Source organism: Sorex fumeus, unplaced genomic scaffold, assembly GCF_029834395.1.
Source record: "Sorex fumeus unplaced genomic scaffold, SorFum_2.1 ptg000044l, whole genome shotgun sequence".
Lineage (NCBI taxonomy): Eukaryota > Metazoa > Chordata > Mammalia > Eulipotyphla > Soricidae > Sorex > Sorex fumeus.
The window spans coordinates 66182859-66197271 of record NW_026606101.1 but is presented as its reverse complement, the minus strand read 5'-3'; the positions used below and the strand labels follow the sequence as shown (position 1 = coordinate 66197271).

Below are 14413 nucleotides of genomic sequence, written 5' to 3'. Positions count from 1 at the left end.
TATAATTTACTTTACTTTTTTTTTCTGTTTTTTTTTTTTTTCTCTTTTTGGGTCATACCTGGTGTTGCACAGGTTTACTCCTGGCTCTGCACTCAGGAGTTACACCTGGCGGTGCTCAGGGGACCATATGGAATGCTGGGAATTGAACCCAGGTCACCCATGTGCAAGGCAAACGCTGTACCTGCTGTGCTATCTCTCCAGCCCCTTATAATTCACTTTTAAAAAATTCAGATGCTTTTTCTTACCTTGTTACTGCCCCAGAAAATATCCTTTCAATGATCCTATTTGAAGAAGCTAAATATAAATCAGAAAGAACAAAGCTAGTTAGAAATATGCTCCATAAAGGGATTATTTTTGGGAAATTGTTTTTAGAAGCTACAAGCTAAAACAATAACTTGCCACAATTAGACTACGACTATTTAAGCTTTTATTTATAATTCGTGTTTTTTTTAGAAAAGAATCTGAGATGGCTTAATCAATCTATCCCACCAATTCATTCATCCACCAACCATTGAATGCAAAAAACAGATAAAAGTATGTGCCCAACAGCAGAATTTTATTTATAGAGTTGAGCACCAAATTAGTTCTGAACATCCTGAGATGAATAAGACCAAGATGTATTGAATTTGTATTGATCTTATTATCCAATAATACAAGACAACTTTTCCTCTGAAACAAGACAAATTTTATCCTAGCATTAAATCCAAATGTGAACTAATTCTAAAGAAGGTAATTTAAGTAAGACAATGGAGAATGCTTTCCAATAGAATTTTATAGAAGATACAAAAAGATACCATAAACATACTTATTCTATATGGGTATAGGATATAATACGATATCATGTACAGTGTTAAAAATCGCATCAGTACGTTATATTCAATACAGAGAAAACAACTGAGGAAATGGTTCAAAGGGCTATTAGTGTCTACGGTGCATATGGGAATTGTTTTAATTTCTGGCTCTGCATGGTTCCTGAGCACCTGAAGGTGTTCAAAAGGAGAGAGAAGAAAGAAGAGAAGAGGGGGGGGAGAGAGAGAGAGAGAGAGAGAGAGAGAGAGAGAGAGAGAGAGAGAGAGAGAGAGAGAGAATATATGCTGATTTTTATTTTCAATGATAGGGATCAAACCCAGATTCTCACACATTTGAGGCATGTGTTATACACTAAGCCACATCCCTGCCCCTTATATGTTGCTTTTTGATGAATCCACACCAGTATACCTCACTGTAGGCTCACAAATCACTTCATTTATTTTGAATTGTAGGTTGGGAACATTATATCTGATACCTTTGAATGATCTTAAAACTGAGAAAGACATTCATATGAAACAGAGGAGACCCAATGGTGTGATGAAGATAAAGCTCTTCTATTTTATTTTTCTATTTCATTTTTTGGGCCACATCCAGCATTTCTCAGGGCTTATTCTTGGCTCCATGTTCAGCCTCGCTCCTGGTGGTGCTAGAGAGACCATCTGTGGTGCTTTGGACAGGGCCAAGGCCGACCATGTGCAAGGCAAATAAGTGACTTAGGACGGTCCTCTCTTTCCTGCCCCAGGATGCTCTCCTCTTCGTAAGTGCCCCCAGCAATGACAGACACTCAAATTTCAGGATCAGCAATGAGGTTGTTAGAATTAGTATGTAATTTCTCTGCATAGGTTTGGGTATAGTTAGCACAAAAAATACATTTGCAGAGAAAATACCTTGTCTGAAATTAAATTCCAAAATTCAAATCTCTAGGTTTCTGAAAACATCAGAAACCTCGATAAATTAATTTCCTCTTTGGCTATTTTTTCCTTTGGCCACACCTGGTGGTGCTCAGGACTTATTCCTGGCTCTGCACTCAGGGTTCATTCCTGATGGGACTCCGGAGACCAAACGGAGTGCTAGAGATTGAACACTGCCGGACGCCCCCAAGGCAAGTGTCCTACCTACTGCACTGTCGCTCTGGCCTCTCCTCTTTGGCTTTTTACAAATACTGCAAAGTGGGAAATTTATAGTGTAGCACGTGCCTTTCAAATAGACTTTAAGGGTTGATTATTTTTCAATTCATTATCTCAAAATAAACATCTCCGTCATCAATTTATCAAAATCAAGACTTACCTCTAAACCCTTTTTTCCTATACCTGGCTTATAAATAAACTGTCTTTACATATTCTCACTGAAAAGTTATTGACCCTCAAAGGCTTTGGAACTGGAAATTTTACCTGGCAGTGGGGGTGTCTCAGAGGGGCACTAGAGACCCCGGTGGAGGGAACTGGGCGATCTAGTGCCGGTTGTGGTGTTTGAATGATATACGCATTAAAGTATAATTAACAGTACTATAGACCATGATGCCTCAATGAAAATGGTAAAGAGAAAAATAAAAATTATAAAGTTATTGGCCCTTACAGAGAACTTACATTAGATATATAATTTAAGAAATGGTGAATCCCATAATGAGCGGGAACAATTAATATAATTCTCGTTTTCCTCAAAGTGGTTCTCTCTTAGCCTCTACAGAGTCACTCACCCTGGTCATTGTAACGAGAGAGATCGTCCTGGCTGATGTAAAGGTCGTGATCACTGTCCAGTTCCCAGAATTTACAATAAATAACATAGAAATGTTCATAGGAGAAGTAATCTGTGATTTGGTTGATATCTTCCTCTTCTTCTAGAAGAGCCAGTGTCTGAAATGATATGAAGAGAGGGATTTCTTTGTTGTAAGTACTTTTTATTGAAAATTTTCTGGGGGTTTTGGGACCATATCCAGTGGTGCTTGGGAATTACATGCAGGGCTAATGTGGTGCCCTGGTTCAAACCTGAGTTGGCCGTGTGCAAGACAAGTTTCCTAACCACTGTACTCTATCTATGTGGCCCCAAGGAGATTTTTTTTTTTTTTAGCTTTTTTGGGTCATACCCAGGAATGCACAAGGGTTACTCCTGGCTCTTCACTCAGGAATTACTCCTGGCAGTGCTCGGGCGGCCATATAGGATGCTGATAATTGAACCTGGGTCGGCTGCGTGCAAGGCAAATGCCCTACCCACTGTGCTATCACTCCAGCCCCAAGAAGATTATTTTTAAATAATGAAATGTTAGCCTTGGTCATTATATAGATTCTGGTTTTATTTTTTTTTAAATTCACACTCCCTTACTCCCGCTGCATTTCTCTTTCCTTTTATTTACTGTTTTAAACATTTCATTTATTTTTAAGTTCTTGGATTTGTTTTGGGGCCATACGCGGCAACTGTTAGGGGTTACTCCCGGCTCTGAACTCAGGATTGACTCCTGGTGGTGTTCCCAGGACCATAAGGGGTGCTGGAGGCTGAACCCGGGTCAGCCGCATGCAAGGCAAGTAACCTACCCATGTACGATCACTCTGGCCCCTCTTCCCTTTGTTGCTGATGTGATGAATAGGGTCAATATTGACTGTGGTGCTCATATTCAGTTTAATATAGTGTGCCAGACATCCTACAGTATTGGGGCACCAATGATTATAAATGGTACCATAATAGTAATGATTGTAAATGTTGCTGGGCTCACTCTCAACATGTGAGCTGGTACCAGGGATCAAACTTGTGGCCTTATGACTGCAAGGCAGGTATTCTACCACTCACCTATATAGAACCTCCTAAATTTTTATTTCAAATTTGAAATACGGTTTTGAGACAGACTAACATGGCAAGAATGAAGCAAAAACTGAAATACAAAGGAATGAACACCAAATTCACAACAGATGTCACATATGAAACCACATAAGCAAGATGACAATGGACTGACATATTCAAAATAGTACAGGAGAAAATCTTCAACCTTGGGTCCAAGGCTGTCATTTAAGTTTGAGGGAGCATTAGGCGGGAACCCTGAGAAAATGGTGGAAGCAAGAGGAAGAAAGGTCTGATGCTGAAATAATGGATGCATAAAACCCTACCATTGACAGTATGACAAAACTGTAAATCATGGTTGTTAAAAAAAAATAAGATATGGGTCTGTAGTGATAGTACAGTGGGTAGAGTGCTTGCTCTGCACACTACTGGTTTAATCCCCAACACTGCTGGGTGTTTCCCAAAACCAAACAAAATTAAACATATAAGAGCCCTAAATGGGGAACTAGTAGAACTGGGATTAAATAACATATACAGGGTCCTCCATCCTCAAAAAGACGAATATACATTATTCTCTAGTATACATGGAACATTATTCAGGATAAATCACATAAGAAGGCATAACTCAAAACATATAAAAACTTACAAATAAGAAATCATACTAAGTATCCTCTCAGGCCACAGTGCCATGAGGGCAGCAGTTAATCATAAAAAAAAAAGATGAAAAAAACTCCAATACCTAGAAGCTGAACAAAAACTAAGTAACATCTGTATTAAAGACAAAATAAAAGAAGAAATAAAAAAACTTCCTTGAAACTGAGAATGAAATAAAACCCAAACTATCATAATCTCTGGGTCATAGTAGTAAGGGGAAAAGTCATAGAAATTTTTCTATATAGGCCTACGTAAGGAAAGAAGAAAAAGCTCAAATCAACAACCTAAACACATTTCTTAAACACCTGGGGAAGGAACAACAAATGAATCTCAAAACTTGTAGAAGGAAGGAAAAAATAAAAGTCAGAGCAGAAAGTGGAAGTCAAGAAAGCAGAGTCAATGAAACTAGGAGCTGGTTCTTTAAAAGAATAAACAAGATAGACAAAGCTTTGGCTTTACTCGTAATTTATGAAAGGGAAAATGCCCAGATAAATCATCAGAGATGAAAGAGAAATTACAACAGACCCCTCAGAAATTCAAGATGTCATAGGAGTTTACTATGAATAACTGTGCTGTAGAACCAAGAAAAGAAATGGAACGATTCTTAGAATCACTTAATTTATCAAAATTAAGCACGGAGGAAATAGAAAATCTGAACAGGCAGGGCTGGAGTGATAGCACAGCGGTAGGGCATTTGCCTTGCATGCAGCCAGCCCGGCTGAGCCGGGTTCGATTCCTCTGCCCCTCTTGGAGAGCCTGGCAAACTACCAAGAGTATTCAATATGACAAACACAGTAACAAGAAGTCTCACAATGGAGACGTTACTGGGATAAAATGATTGGAAGAAACCTTCCTCAAGAAAGGTTAATAGTCATCCATATTAAACCCACAGCCAATATAATTTATAATGGTGAAAACTCAAAGTACTCCCCCCTGAAATCAGGCACAAAAGTGGACTCTGTTTCCACTTTATCCAATATAATAGTTTTATTTTTGGACATAGATTTATATAGATTGCAAGAGCAATCTAAAAAGAAAAAGAAATCTTAAGGAATTAGAAAAGAAGTTAAACTACCACTATTTGCAAATGACATAATATAATAAAAGAATCTAGAAAGCCTAAAAAAGTCCCTAGAAACAATAAACCAATACAGCAAATAAGCCATCTACAGAGTAACACACAAAAGACTGTTGCATTACTTTATGCAAATAATAAACTAGAAGAGATAGAAATCAGAGCGTTTTACTCCTTTCAAAACAGTGTCAAAAAAAAAAATCAAGTACCTAGGAATCAACTTAACAAAAGATCTACATCATGAAAACTAAAAGTTCTTAGGAAAAAATGAAGTCATGAAACTTGCCTATAAATGGATGGACATGGAGAATTATCATGCTGAGTGAAATGAGTCAGAAGAAAAGGCACAGATACAGAATGGCTACATTCATTTGTGGTATATAAACAATACATAGTAGAAGACTAATATCTATGGCCAGGGAAAACAGGGGTTAGGAGCACTGGTTAGTAGTTGGAATCAACCACAAGTGTGTGGGGCTGAGGGTAGGTAAGATGGAGAAGAGACCAGTACGACAGTAATAGCTGGGAATGATCACACTGGACAAGAACTGAGTGTTAAAAGTAGGTAAAAGGGATATTCTTGATAACCTTTCAGTATCAGTATTGCAAACCACAATGCCCAAAAGGCGGGGGCGGGGAAGAGAGAGCAGAGAGTGAGAGAGCAAGAGGGAGAGCGAGCAAGCGAGCGAGAGAGCAAGAGCAAGACCGAGAGAGAGAGAGAGAGAGAGAGAGAGAGAGAGAGAGAGAGAGAGAGAGAGAGAATGCAAAAGCAAGGGAAGTGGTGCGGGGTTGGTGGGTAATGGGAGCGACACTGGTGCTAGGATATGTACACCAGTGGAGGGATGGGTGTTGGAACACTGTAAGACTGAACTGAATCATGAACAGCTTTGTAAGGGTCTATCTCATGGTGACTCAGTTTAAAAAAGCAAAACAAAACAAAATTGAAAGTCACTTATGAAAGAGAAAAGAAAAAGTAGGAAAATATTCTGCATTCATGGATTGGATCAATACTGTCAAAATGACCATCCTATCTAAATTATTATATATGGATTCAACACAATCCTATTCAAATTCTGATGACATTCTTTAAGGATGTAGAATGATCAGTATAAAGTTAGTATGAAATCATAAAATATCTCGAAGAGCCAAAGCCACACTGAGAAATAAGAAATTAGGAGGTATCTCTATCTAACTTGAGATAGTACTACTAAGATACAATAATAAAAAAAAAGCATGGTATTGGAATAAGGATAGACTCTCTGACCAATTAGTTAGAATCAAGTACCCTCACCCCCCGAGATCTCCAGATTTATAGTTTGCTAGTTTTCAAAAAAGGAGCTGGGTATGTGAAGTGGAGTAAAGAGAGCCTCTTCAAGGGGGCAGAATGGTAGTACAGCGGGTAGGGAGTTTGCCTTGCACTAGGCCGATCTGGGTTTGATCTTTGGCAACCCGTATGGTTCCCCAAGCCTGCCAGGAATGATCTCTGAGCACAGAGCCAGGAATAAGCCCTGAGAACGACCAGGTATGGTATAATAATAATAATAATATTTATATTATATTGTTATATGCATATATTATACATAATACATTATATAATATATATTATAAGGCCCTCCCATTGATCGTCGATTTGCTCGAGCGGGCCCAGTAACGTCTCCATTGGAAACTTCGTTGTTACTGTGTCTGGCATATCAAATACTCTCGGTAGCTTGCCGGGCTCTCCGAGAGGGGCGGAGGAATCGAACTCAGGTCGGCCATCTTGGCCGCTTGTAAGGCAAATGCCCTACAGCTGTGCTATCGCTCTAGCCCATATATTATAATATAATTGTTATTATTATTATTATATGCAGAAGTGATAGATAGCACAGCGGTAGGGCGTTTGTCTTGCACGCAGCCAGCATGGCCGACCTGAGTTCGATTCCTCCGCCCCTCTCGGAGAGCCCGGCAAGCTACCGAGAGTATCTCGGCCGCACAGCAGAGCCTGGCAAGCTCTCCGTGATGTATTCGATATGCCAAACACAGTAACAGCAAAGTCTCCAATGGAGACATTACTGGGCCCACTCGAGCAAATTGATGAACAATGGGAGGACAGTGACAGTGACAATAATAATAATAATAATAATAATAATAATGAAGAGCCTCTTCAATAAGTGGTGGTGGGAAAACAGGATAACCATTTTTTAAAAAATAAGCTGAACTCATATCTCACAGCTTACACAAAGAACAATTCTAAGTGTATCAAAGAGCTTTAGATCACAATCCATAAAATACAATGAGAAAAATATAGGCACAAGATTTGGACCTCAAAGCATTTTCCATGGCATGATTTTATTGGCAAAGGCAACAGAAACAAAAACAATGGGACTACATCAAATTAAAATTTTTCTGCATGGCAAAAAAAAAAAAGTAGGCTAAAACTAAAAGACACCCAACTCAATGGGAAAAAAATATGCACTTAACATATTTATGGGGTTTATGTTCAATAACATAAAGAATAAAGAATTCACAAAGATCAACATAGCAAAATCAAAAGCCTTATTAAAAAATAGGGATTGGAAATGAACATATACTTCTCTGAAGACAGATGGCCCGTAGGCACATGAAAAAAGTGCTCATCATCACTTCGTTATCAGAGAAATCTAAATTAAGGTGGGAATGAGATTCAATCTCACACCAGTGAGAACAGAACTTGTTAAAAACAAACAATTGGGAATAATCTGTGTTGGCAGGGAAAATGCTGGAAAGGAACTTTTATCCACTTCTGGTGGGAATGTTGTCTGGTTCAGCCCTAATGGAAAACAGTATGGAGATTTCTCAGAACAATAAGAATAGAGATGCCACATGACTCAGCAGTTCCACTTCTTGGTATCTATCCCCAAGACACAAAAGCAGTAGTTTGAAAGGACACATTCACACCATTATCCATTGCAGCATTCAATAGTTAGGAGGTGAAATCAACCCCTAGGTGTCCAACAATAGCTGGATAATGAAGTTGTGATACAAACACACACACATACACAGGAATACTATGCAGTCACAAGAAATGATGTTATTATGTATTTCACTGCAACTTGGGTGGGAATGAAGGCTCTCATTTATTTTTTGTCTCCCAGTGATGCTCAAGACATAATCCTGGCTCTGCACTCAGAAATCACTTCTGGCAGGGCACGGGGGACCATATGGGATGCCAGGGATCGAACCTGGGTCAGCCACATGCAAAGAATATGCCCTCCCCACTTTACTACAGCTCTGGCCCAGAATCTTATTATAAGTGAAGCAAGTTAGAAGAAGGACAATTTCAGATAATTGTACTTATCTGTGGTGTACAGAATAATAGGACAAGGGAATGCAAGGTACCAAAGGGAGGACGCTTAGATTACCCCTCACCCTAGACGACAGGAATGGGAAGGAAAGGGAAGGGAAAAAAATGGATGAGGATGTAAGAAGAGGTAGATGGAGATGATATGGGCAGGGTTCAGCCAGCCGTGGGCACTCAGGTGGTGCAGAGGTGAGGTACATCTATATATCTAACCCACACAGCCAACAACACAGGAAGCATGAGACCCAAACTACAATAACCGAACTTCAAAATGTTCCTATTAAGAAGACCATCTAGGGGGATGGGATGGAACACTGGTGGGACTGTGTTGGAATACTGTATGCCTGAAATTCTATTATGGACAACTTTGTAAACCATGGTGCCTTAATAAAAACATTAAAATTTAAAAAAATATGGGGCCAACTCTAGTTCAACACCCACCACTGAATATGGTCCCCTGAGTACCTCCAGGAGTGGTCCCTCCATATAGAACCAGGATGATGCTCTGAGCACAGGTGTGTCTGTTGGGTAACATTGCTTCTTTCCTTCAAGAAGCTTAGGTTTTATCTGGTTACACCCATTCATCTGGTTACACCCATCAATCTGGTTACACCCATCACAGTGCTCCTGAAGCACTTCCACTTCCATTGTGTTTACATGTAAACATGTAAACAGTCTTCCCTATGCTCTCCTTCCCACCCAGTTAATCAGCTTTCCCCTTAATCAGACTTTGTTAATTTGTAAGATCAGTTTCCCAGAAATCTATGATTTTATATGTATGAGTGAAATATTGCCTTTCTCCTTTCCTTATGCCTTATGAATAGTTTACCTTAAGGTAATATCCTTTTTGTATAGATACAGGAAGACCGTTAACATTATGCTTTGTAACTTAGGATTTGATTGGCCTTGAATATTATTGACTCCTGGGCATCTGCTTTCTCGACTTAGCCTCAGTTGCCCTTAGTTCCTAACACCCCAAAGCAGGGTCCCGACGAGGGACTGAATGGACCCAGGGCAAGCGGTGAGCTACCCTGGCAGCAAAATGGGCCAGGCCAAAGTGCCACGATTCTTAACTAAGAGTTTGATCATGGACAAATGCTGTCATGATCCAAGGTAACGACAAGACTAGGATCCTGCTAGGGGTGGGAAAGACTATCTGGCCTGAGCACCGTAGTCTGAGATCGAGATGGCCCTAGGAGAGCAATTCTATAAGTTTAAGATATTTCTTACTGTATCCATACAAAATGATTTATATTCTTGTATGCTTGTCGGACGAGGAGAGGCACGCCCATGGGATTCTGCTCTAGGGTGGGTCCTCCTGCTGAGGAAGGATCTGTCCTAGGAGCGGTCTTCCCTGAGGCTAAGATTTCTACCCCTATTGATTGCAACTGCACCTAATTGTTTCCCCAATTCCTCATGGAGAGAGGATTTAACTGTACTGTAGGAGCGGGCTGGGGAGAAGGAAGAAGAGAGTTCAGAGAGGATCAGAACCCAGACTCCAGAGAAGGAGGATGAAGGGGAATGGAGAAGGAGAATGAAGTAGCTGGGGGAGGAAGAATGGGGGCAGAGACAGAAGGAGAGATGAGGAGAGAATCAGAATAAACTACGACTAATACCTACCAGCCTGGCCCTCGTTCCTTCCTCCGCCTGACCATCGCCATCGACCTCTCCGGGGTGGTAGAAGGTTGAGACTACCGAACGCGGGTGGCGGGAGAGATAGAGCCGCCGCCGTGTGGGTGCCGTGCCCCCTATTTGTGTGAGTTTACACATGTGTCTCCCCAAAAACAACCCCCTAAAACACAACCAAAAGATGACTGTATTTTTAGAAAATAAAACAAGTTCAATGCAAAAATATGTTTCATGAGGCAAATATATTAATTTGATAAAATATCTTAATAATTATAGATAATTGGGGCTGGAGCAGTAGTAATACAGTGGGTAGGGCATTTGCCTTGCATGCAGCCAACCTGGGTTTGATCCCTGGCATTGAATATAGTCCCATGAGCACTGCCAGGACTTATTCCTGAGTCTAAAGCCAGGAGTAATCCATGAACACCGCTTATGTGGGTCTCCCTAATATAAATAATAGTTAAAATATAAGTGATTGGGAAACTTCATATATATGTATATATATATACACACACACTCACATACATATATTTATGCACATGCACATATGAGAGAACACATACGAAATGATGCTATTTGTGTTAGGGTAATAGAATGTGGCTATTCTTCTGTTTTCCAAACTTGCTTGTAATGTTTCATATTACAAAATGTTCTTTAATATGCATAAAGCAGAATGTATAATAAAATAAACACAAGCATGTCCTCTTATTTTCACACAGCTGACTGTCATAAAATGAAAGAGTAAGTATCTGTTGAGAGTGGCCTTAAGGAGGGTAAGTTGGCAGGATCTATCAAATGAAAAAAGTACATAACATTTTATCCAAGATTTTCCCTTGAGTACTCTCTCTAGAGAAAATTTTACCCTTATACCAAAGTGGAAAGTACTAGGATGTTCACTGTGTTATAACTGTGAGTCTAGGACAATGAACACTGTTAAAAGAAGAATAAGCAGTATACTCAATCCATACATTATGCAGGAGTTGAATTACTTTATAAGAATGGAAATGAGCACCAGAACTTATTATTACATGAGAAAGACAAGTAAACAGACTAATAAGTATTACCCTACTGGGGCTGGAGGGATAGCACAGCAGGTAGGGTAGTGCTTGCCTTGCTGACTTGAGTTTGACCCCTGGAATGACATATGGTCCTCTGAGCCTGCCAGGAATGGTCCCTACTGCAGAGCCAGGACTAAGCCCTGACACCCCCCCAAGTAGTAAGTGCATGGCCCTCCCCCACAAAGTATTATCATACATATTTAAAAAATATAAAGCTATATAATCCATATATACAAGGGAACAACAGATAATATGGGTTACTATTTTTTATATATATATGTATATTTCTATAGAGACATATAAAAGTTATATATACTTTGGTATATCTGTTCTACCGTTTGCCTGTTTTTTTTAGCATGTCTTTACTTTGTATGCCCCAGATAAAGAAAATAAAGGGTAAATAAGGTCACAGTAGTAGCTAAGGATTAATTTAAAACATTTGATTCTTTTAAGTATGACAAACTCTCTTTTTCTTTTTTTTTTGGGGGGGCAGTATATTCAGAGATGCTCAGGGGTTACTCCTTGCTCCACACTCAGGAATCTCTCCTAGCAGTGTTGGGGGGACCATATGGAATGCAAGCATCCCATCCTCTGTACCATCTTTCTGACCCAATTCCACTTTCTTTAGATGAAGAGATGCTTGAACAATCAAGCACGAAGGTTTCCACAGTAAAAAGCTCCCACTGGTGGTCAAACTTTCTCACTGATATAGCATATAAAGTAACTGAATCAATGCTTCTTAAAATAAAATGTTAGTGCTTATCTCAGCAGGGGCTGCATCACTTCAGTGCTGAGAGAATCCGGCGGCAATTACTTCTCTGCCTGAGGCTCTCTCACCTTTCAGTCCTGGGCACCCTCTCAGGGCACCGGAATCTTTCCTCCAGCTCTCGAAACAGTCTCTAGTTTCTGGGCATTGGCTGCTTCTTCACCTAGAATCCCCTTTTTACATTCAATATTTTATTTTGGAGAACAGGTAATCTCTACCAGCAGGCTCAGGTGATAATCCTGCGAAGTAACTGCATAGTTCTTTAAGCTGTTTCGAGGTGAGGTGGGGCAATCTGCACTTGTCTGTTTCATGTCACAAGGTATATCTAGAGGCAGGGACACATCTCATGAGCTGCCAGAGCTACTGGAATAAGGGGATGATTGAGAATGAGTGACTGAAAGTCGTGACAGTGCCTTGCATACTGGTGACATAGTCATAAGAATGCTCTTTAAATTACTCTTGACATAAATCCGAAAAGGTGCATACTTGCAAAAAGTTGCTTTTCCTTATCTCTGTCGAAGTAATTTTTCCACTCCAAGACCTGTTGACTGTGTAGAATATTCTCTGAATAACCTGGATCCAAGAGGAAAACAGTCAAAGAAAAACATTAATAAATGAAAAGGAAACAGACATTATCAAACAATGACAAAGTGTTTGATTACAAAATTCAGATAACTAAATAGTGGGGTAGGAATGGGGGTGAGGAGGAGGTGGACTAGAAGAAATACATGGACATTGTTGGAGGGTGTTGGGCACTCTGGTGGTGGTGAGGGTGCAATAATTTTGTACATCAATACCAGAAATGTCAATGCTATATTAACCATGTTACTTATTAAAGGGAAGAGGGACCGGAGACACAGTACAGTAAGTGCAGCACTTGCTTTGCATGCGGCAGACCCAGGTTTGATCCCTGGTACCCCATAAGATCCCCTAGGCCCTCGAGGAGTGATCCCTGAGGAGTGAGCCAGGCATCAGTCCTGAATACCACCAGGTCTGGCCCAACCCCAGGAAGGAAGGAAGGAAGGAGGGAGAGAGGGAGGGAGGGAGGAAAGAAGGAAGGAAGGAAGGAAGGAAGGAAGGAAGGAAGGAAGGAAGGACAGAAATCCTTAAGTAAGATTTTTCCAAAAACTAGTTTTGTGAAGCCATTACTGTACAAAATGGTGAAACATTTTTTCTTACCACAGTATTTAGGAAAGTGAGAGGATTCTTGCACTTTGGGTAGGAGAGGGGATTAAGTGCTGTGTGATTTTCTCTACTTGGCCCAGTAAGCCAGACTCTGAGGTAGGGGTCCCTTATTTAGCACAGAGAAAGTATCTTTTTGAAAAAACACCACTGACTAAGCAAGTGAAAGCAAAGATAAACAAATGAAACTACATTAAATGAAGAAGTTTCTGCATCTTCTGGGAAAATTCCCTAGGGGCCCAAAGCACAATACAGAAAAGCCATCTGCACTCTTATGTTCATTGCAGCACTATTCACAGTTGCCAGACTCTGGAAACAACCCAAGTGCCTGAGAACAGATGACTGGATAAAGAAACTATGGTACATCTATACAAGGGAATACTATGCTGCTATTAGGAAAAATGGTGTCATGGAATTTGCTTATACATGAATGGACATGAAGAGCATATGCTGAGTGAAATGAATCAGAGGGAGAGGGACAGACACAGAATGATCACTCATTTGTGGGATATAAAAAAATACTATGAGAATAATACTCAAGGACAATAAAGACGAGGGCCTGGAAGGAAGTTTACCAGGGGAGTGCATTTAGGACAGAGAAGGGACCACTATAACAGTGATCACTCTGGATAATAACTGAGTGCTGAAAGGAGGTTAAGTGCTAAATATGACAGAACCTTTCAGTAGCACTACTGCAAACCACAGTGAAGAGAGAGAGAGAGGAGAGACAGAGACAGAGAGGAAGAGGGAGAGAGAGAGGACAAGAGAGTGTGTGTCTGCATAGAGGCAAGCTGGTGGGGAGTGCAGGAGGGAAACTGGGGACATTGGTGGTGGGAAATGTGCACTGGTGAAGGGATGGCTGTTGGAGCATTGTATGACTGAAACCCAACCATGAACAACTTTGTACATGTATCTCATGGTGATTCAATTAAAAAAAATTTTTTTTGTGCTTCCAGGAATTGAACCCAGTCCACACACACTGCAAAGCATCCGCTGTACCGCTAAGCCACACTCAGTGCCCTACAGTGTAGGATAACACTGTTTTGTCCTTCCTCAGGTAGTTTAGGTTTATCGGGTCACACCCATCCCAGTGCTCCTGTACCACTCCCATTTTTTGTTTACTTATAACTACTTCTCTATGCTTTCTTCCC

At 40.3% G+C, this 14413-nt stretch overlaps 1 protein-coding gene across 2 annotated transcripts in view; it reads right to left on the bottom strand.

Annotated features, from left to right (window-relative positions):
• Positions 1-14413, bottom strand: part of PPP2R3A (protein phosphatase 2 regulatory subunit B''alpha) — a 173590-nt gene that overhangs the window by 35484 nt on the left and 123693 nt on the right. For both annotated transcript variants that reach the window (XM_056121611.1, XM_056121612.1), the window contains exons 8-10: positions 12567-12653; positions 2507-2663; positions 246-294 (exon numbers count right to left, since the gene is read on the bottom strand). In XM_056121611.1, the coding sequence (XP_055977586.1) occupies positions 246-294; positions 2507-2663; positions 12567-12653 (293 nt within the window). The remainder of the gene's footprint in view (positions 1-245; positions 295-2506; positions 2664-12566; positions 12654-14413) is intronic.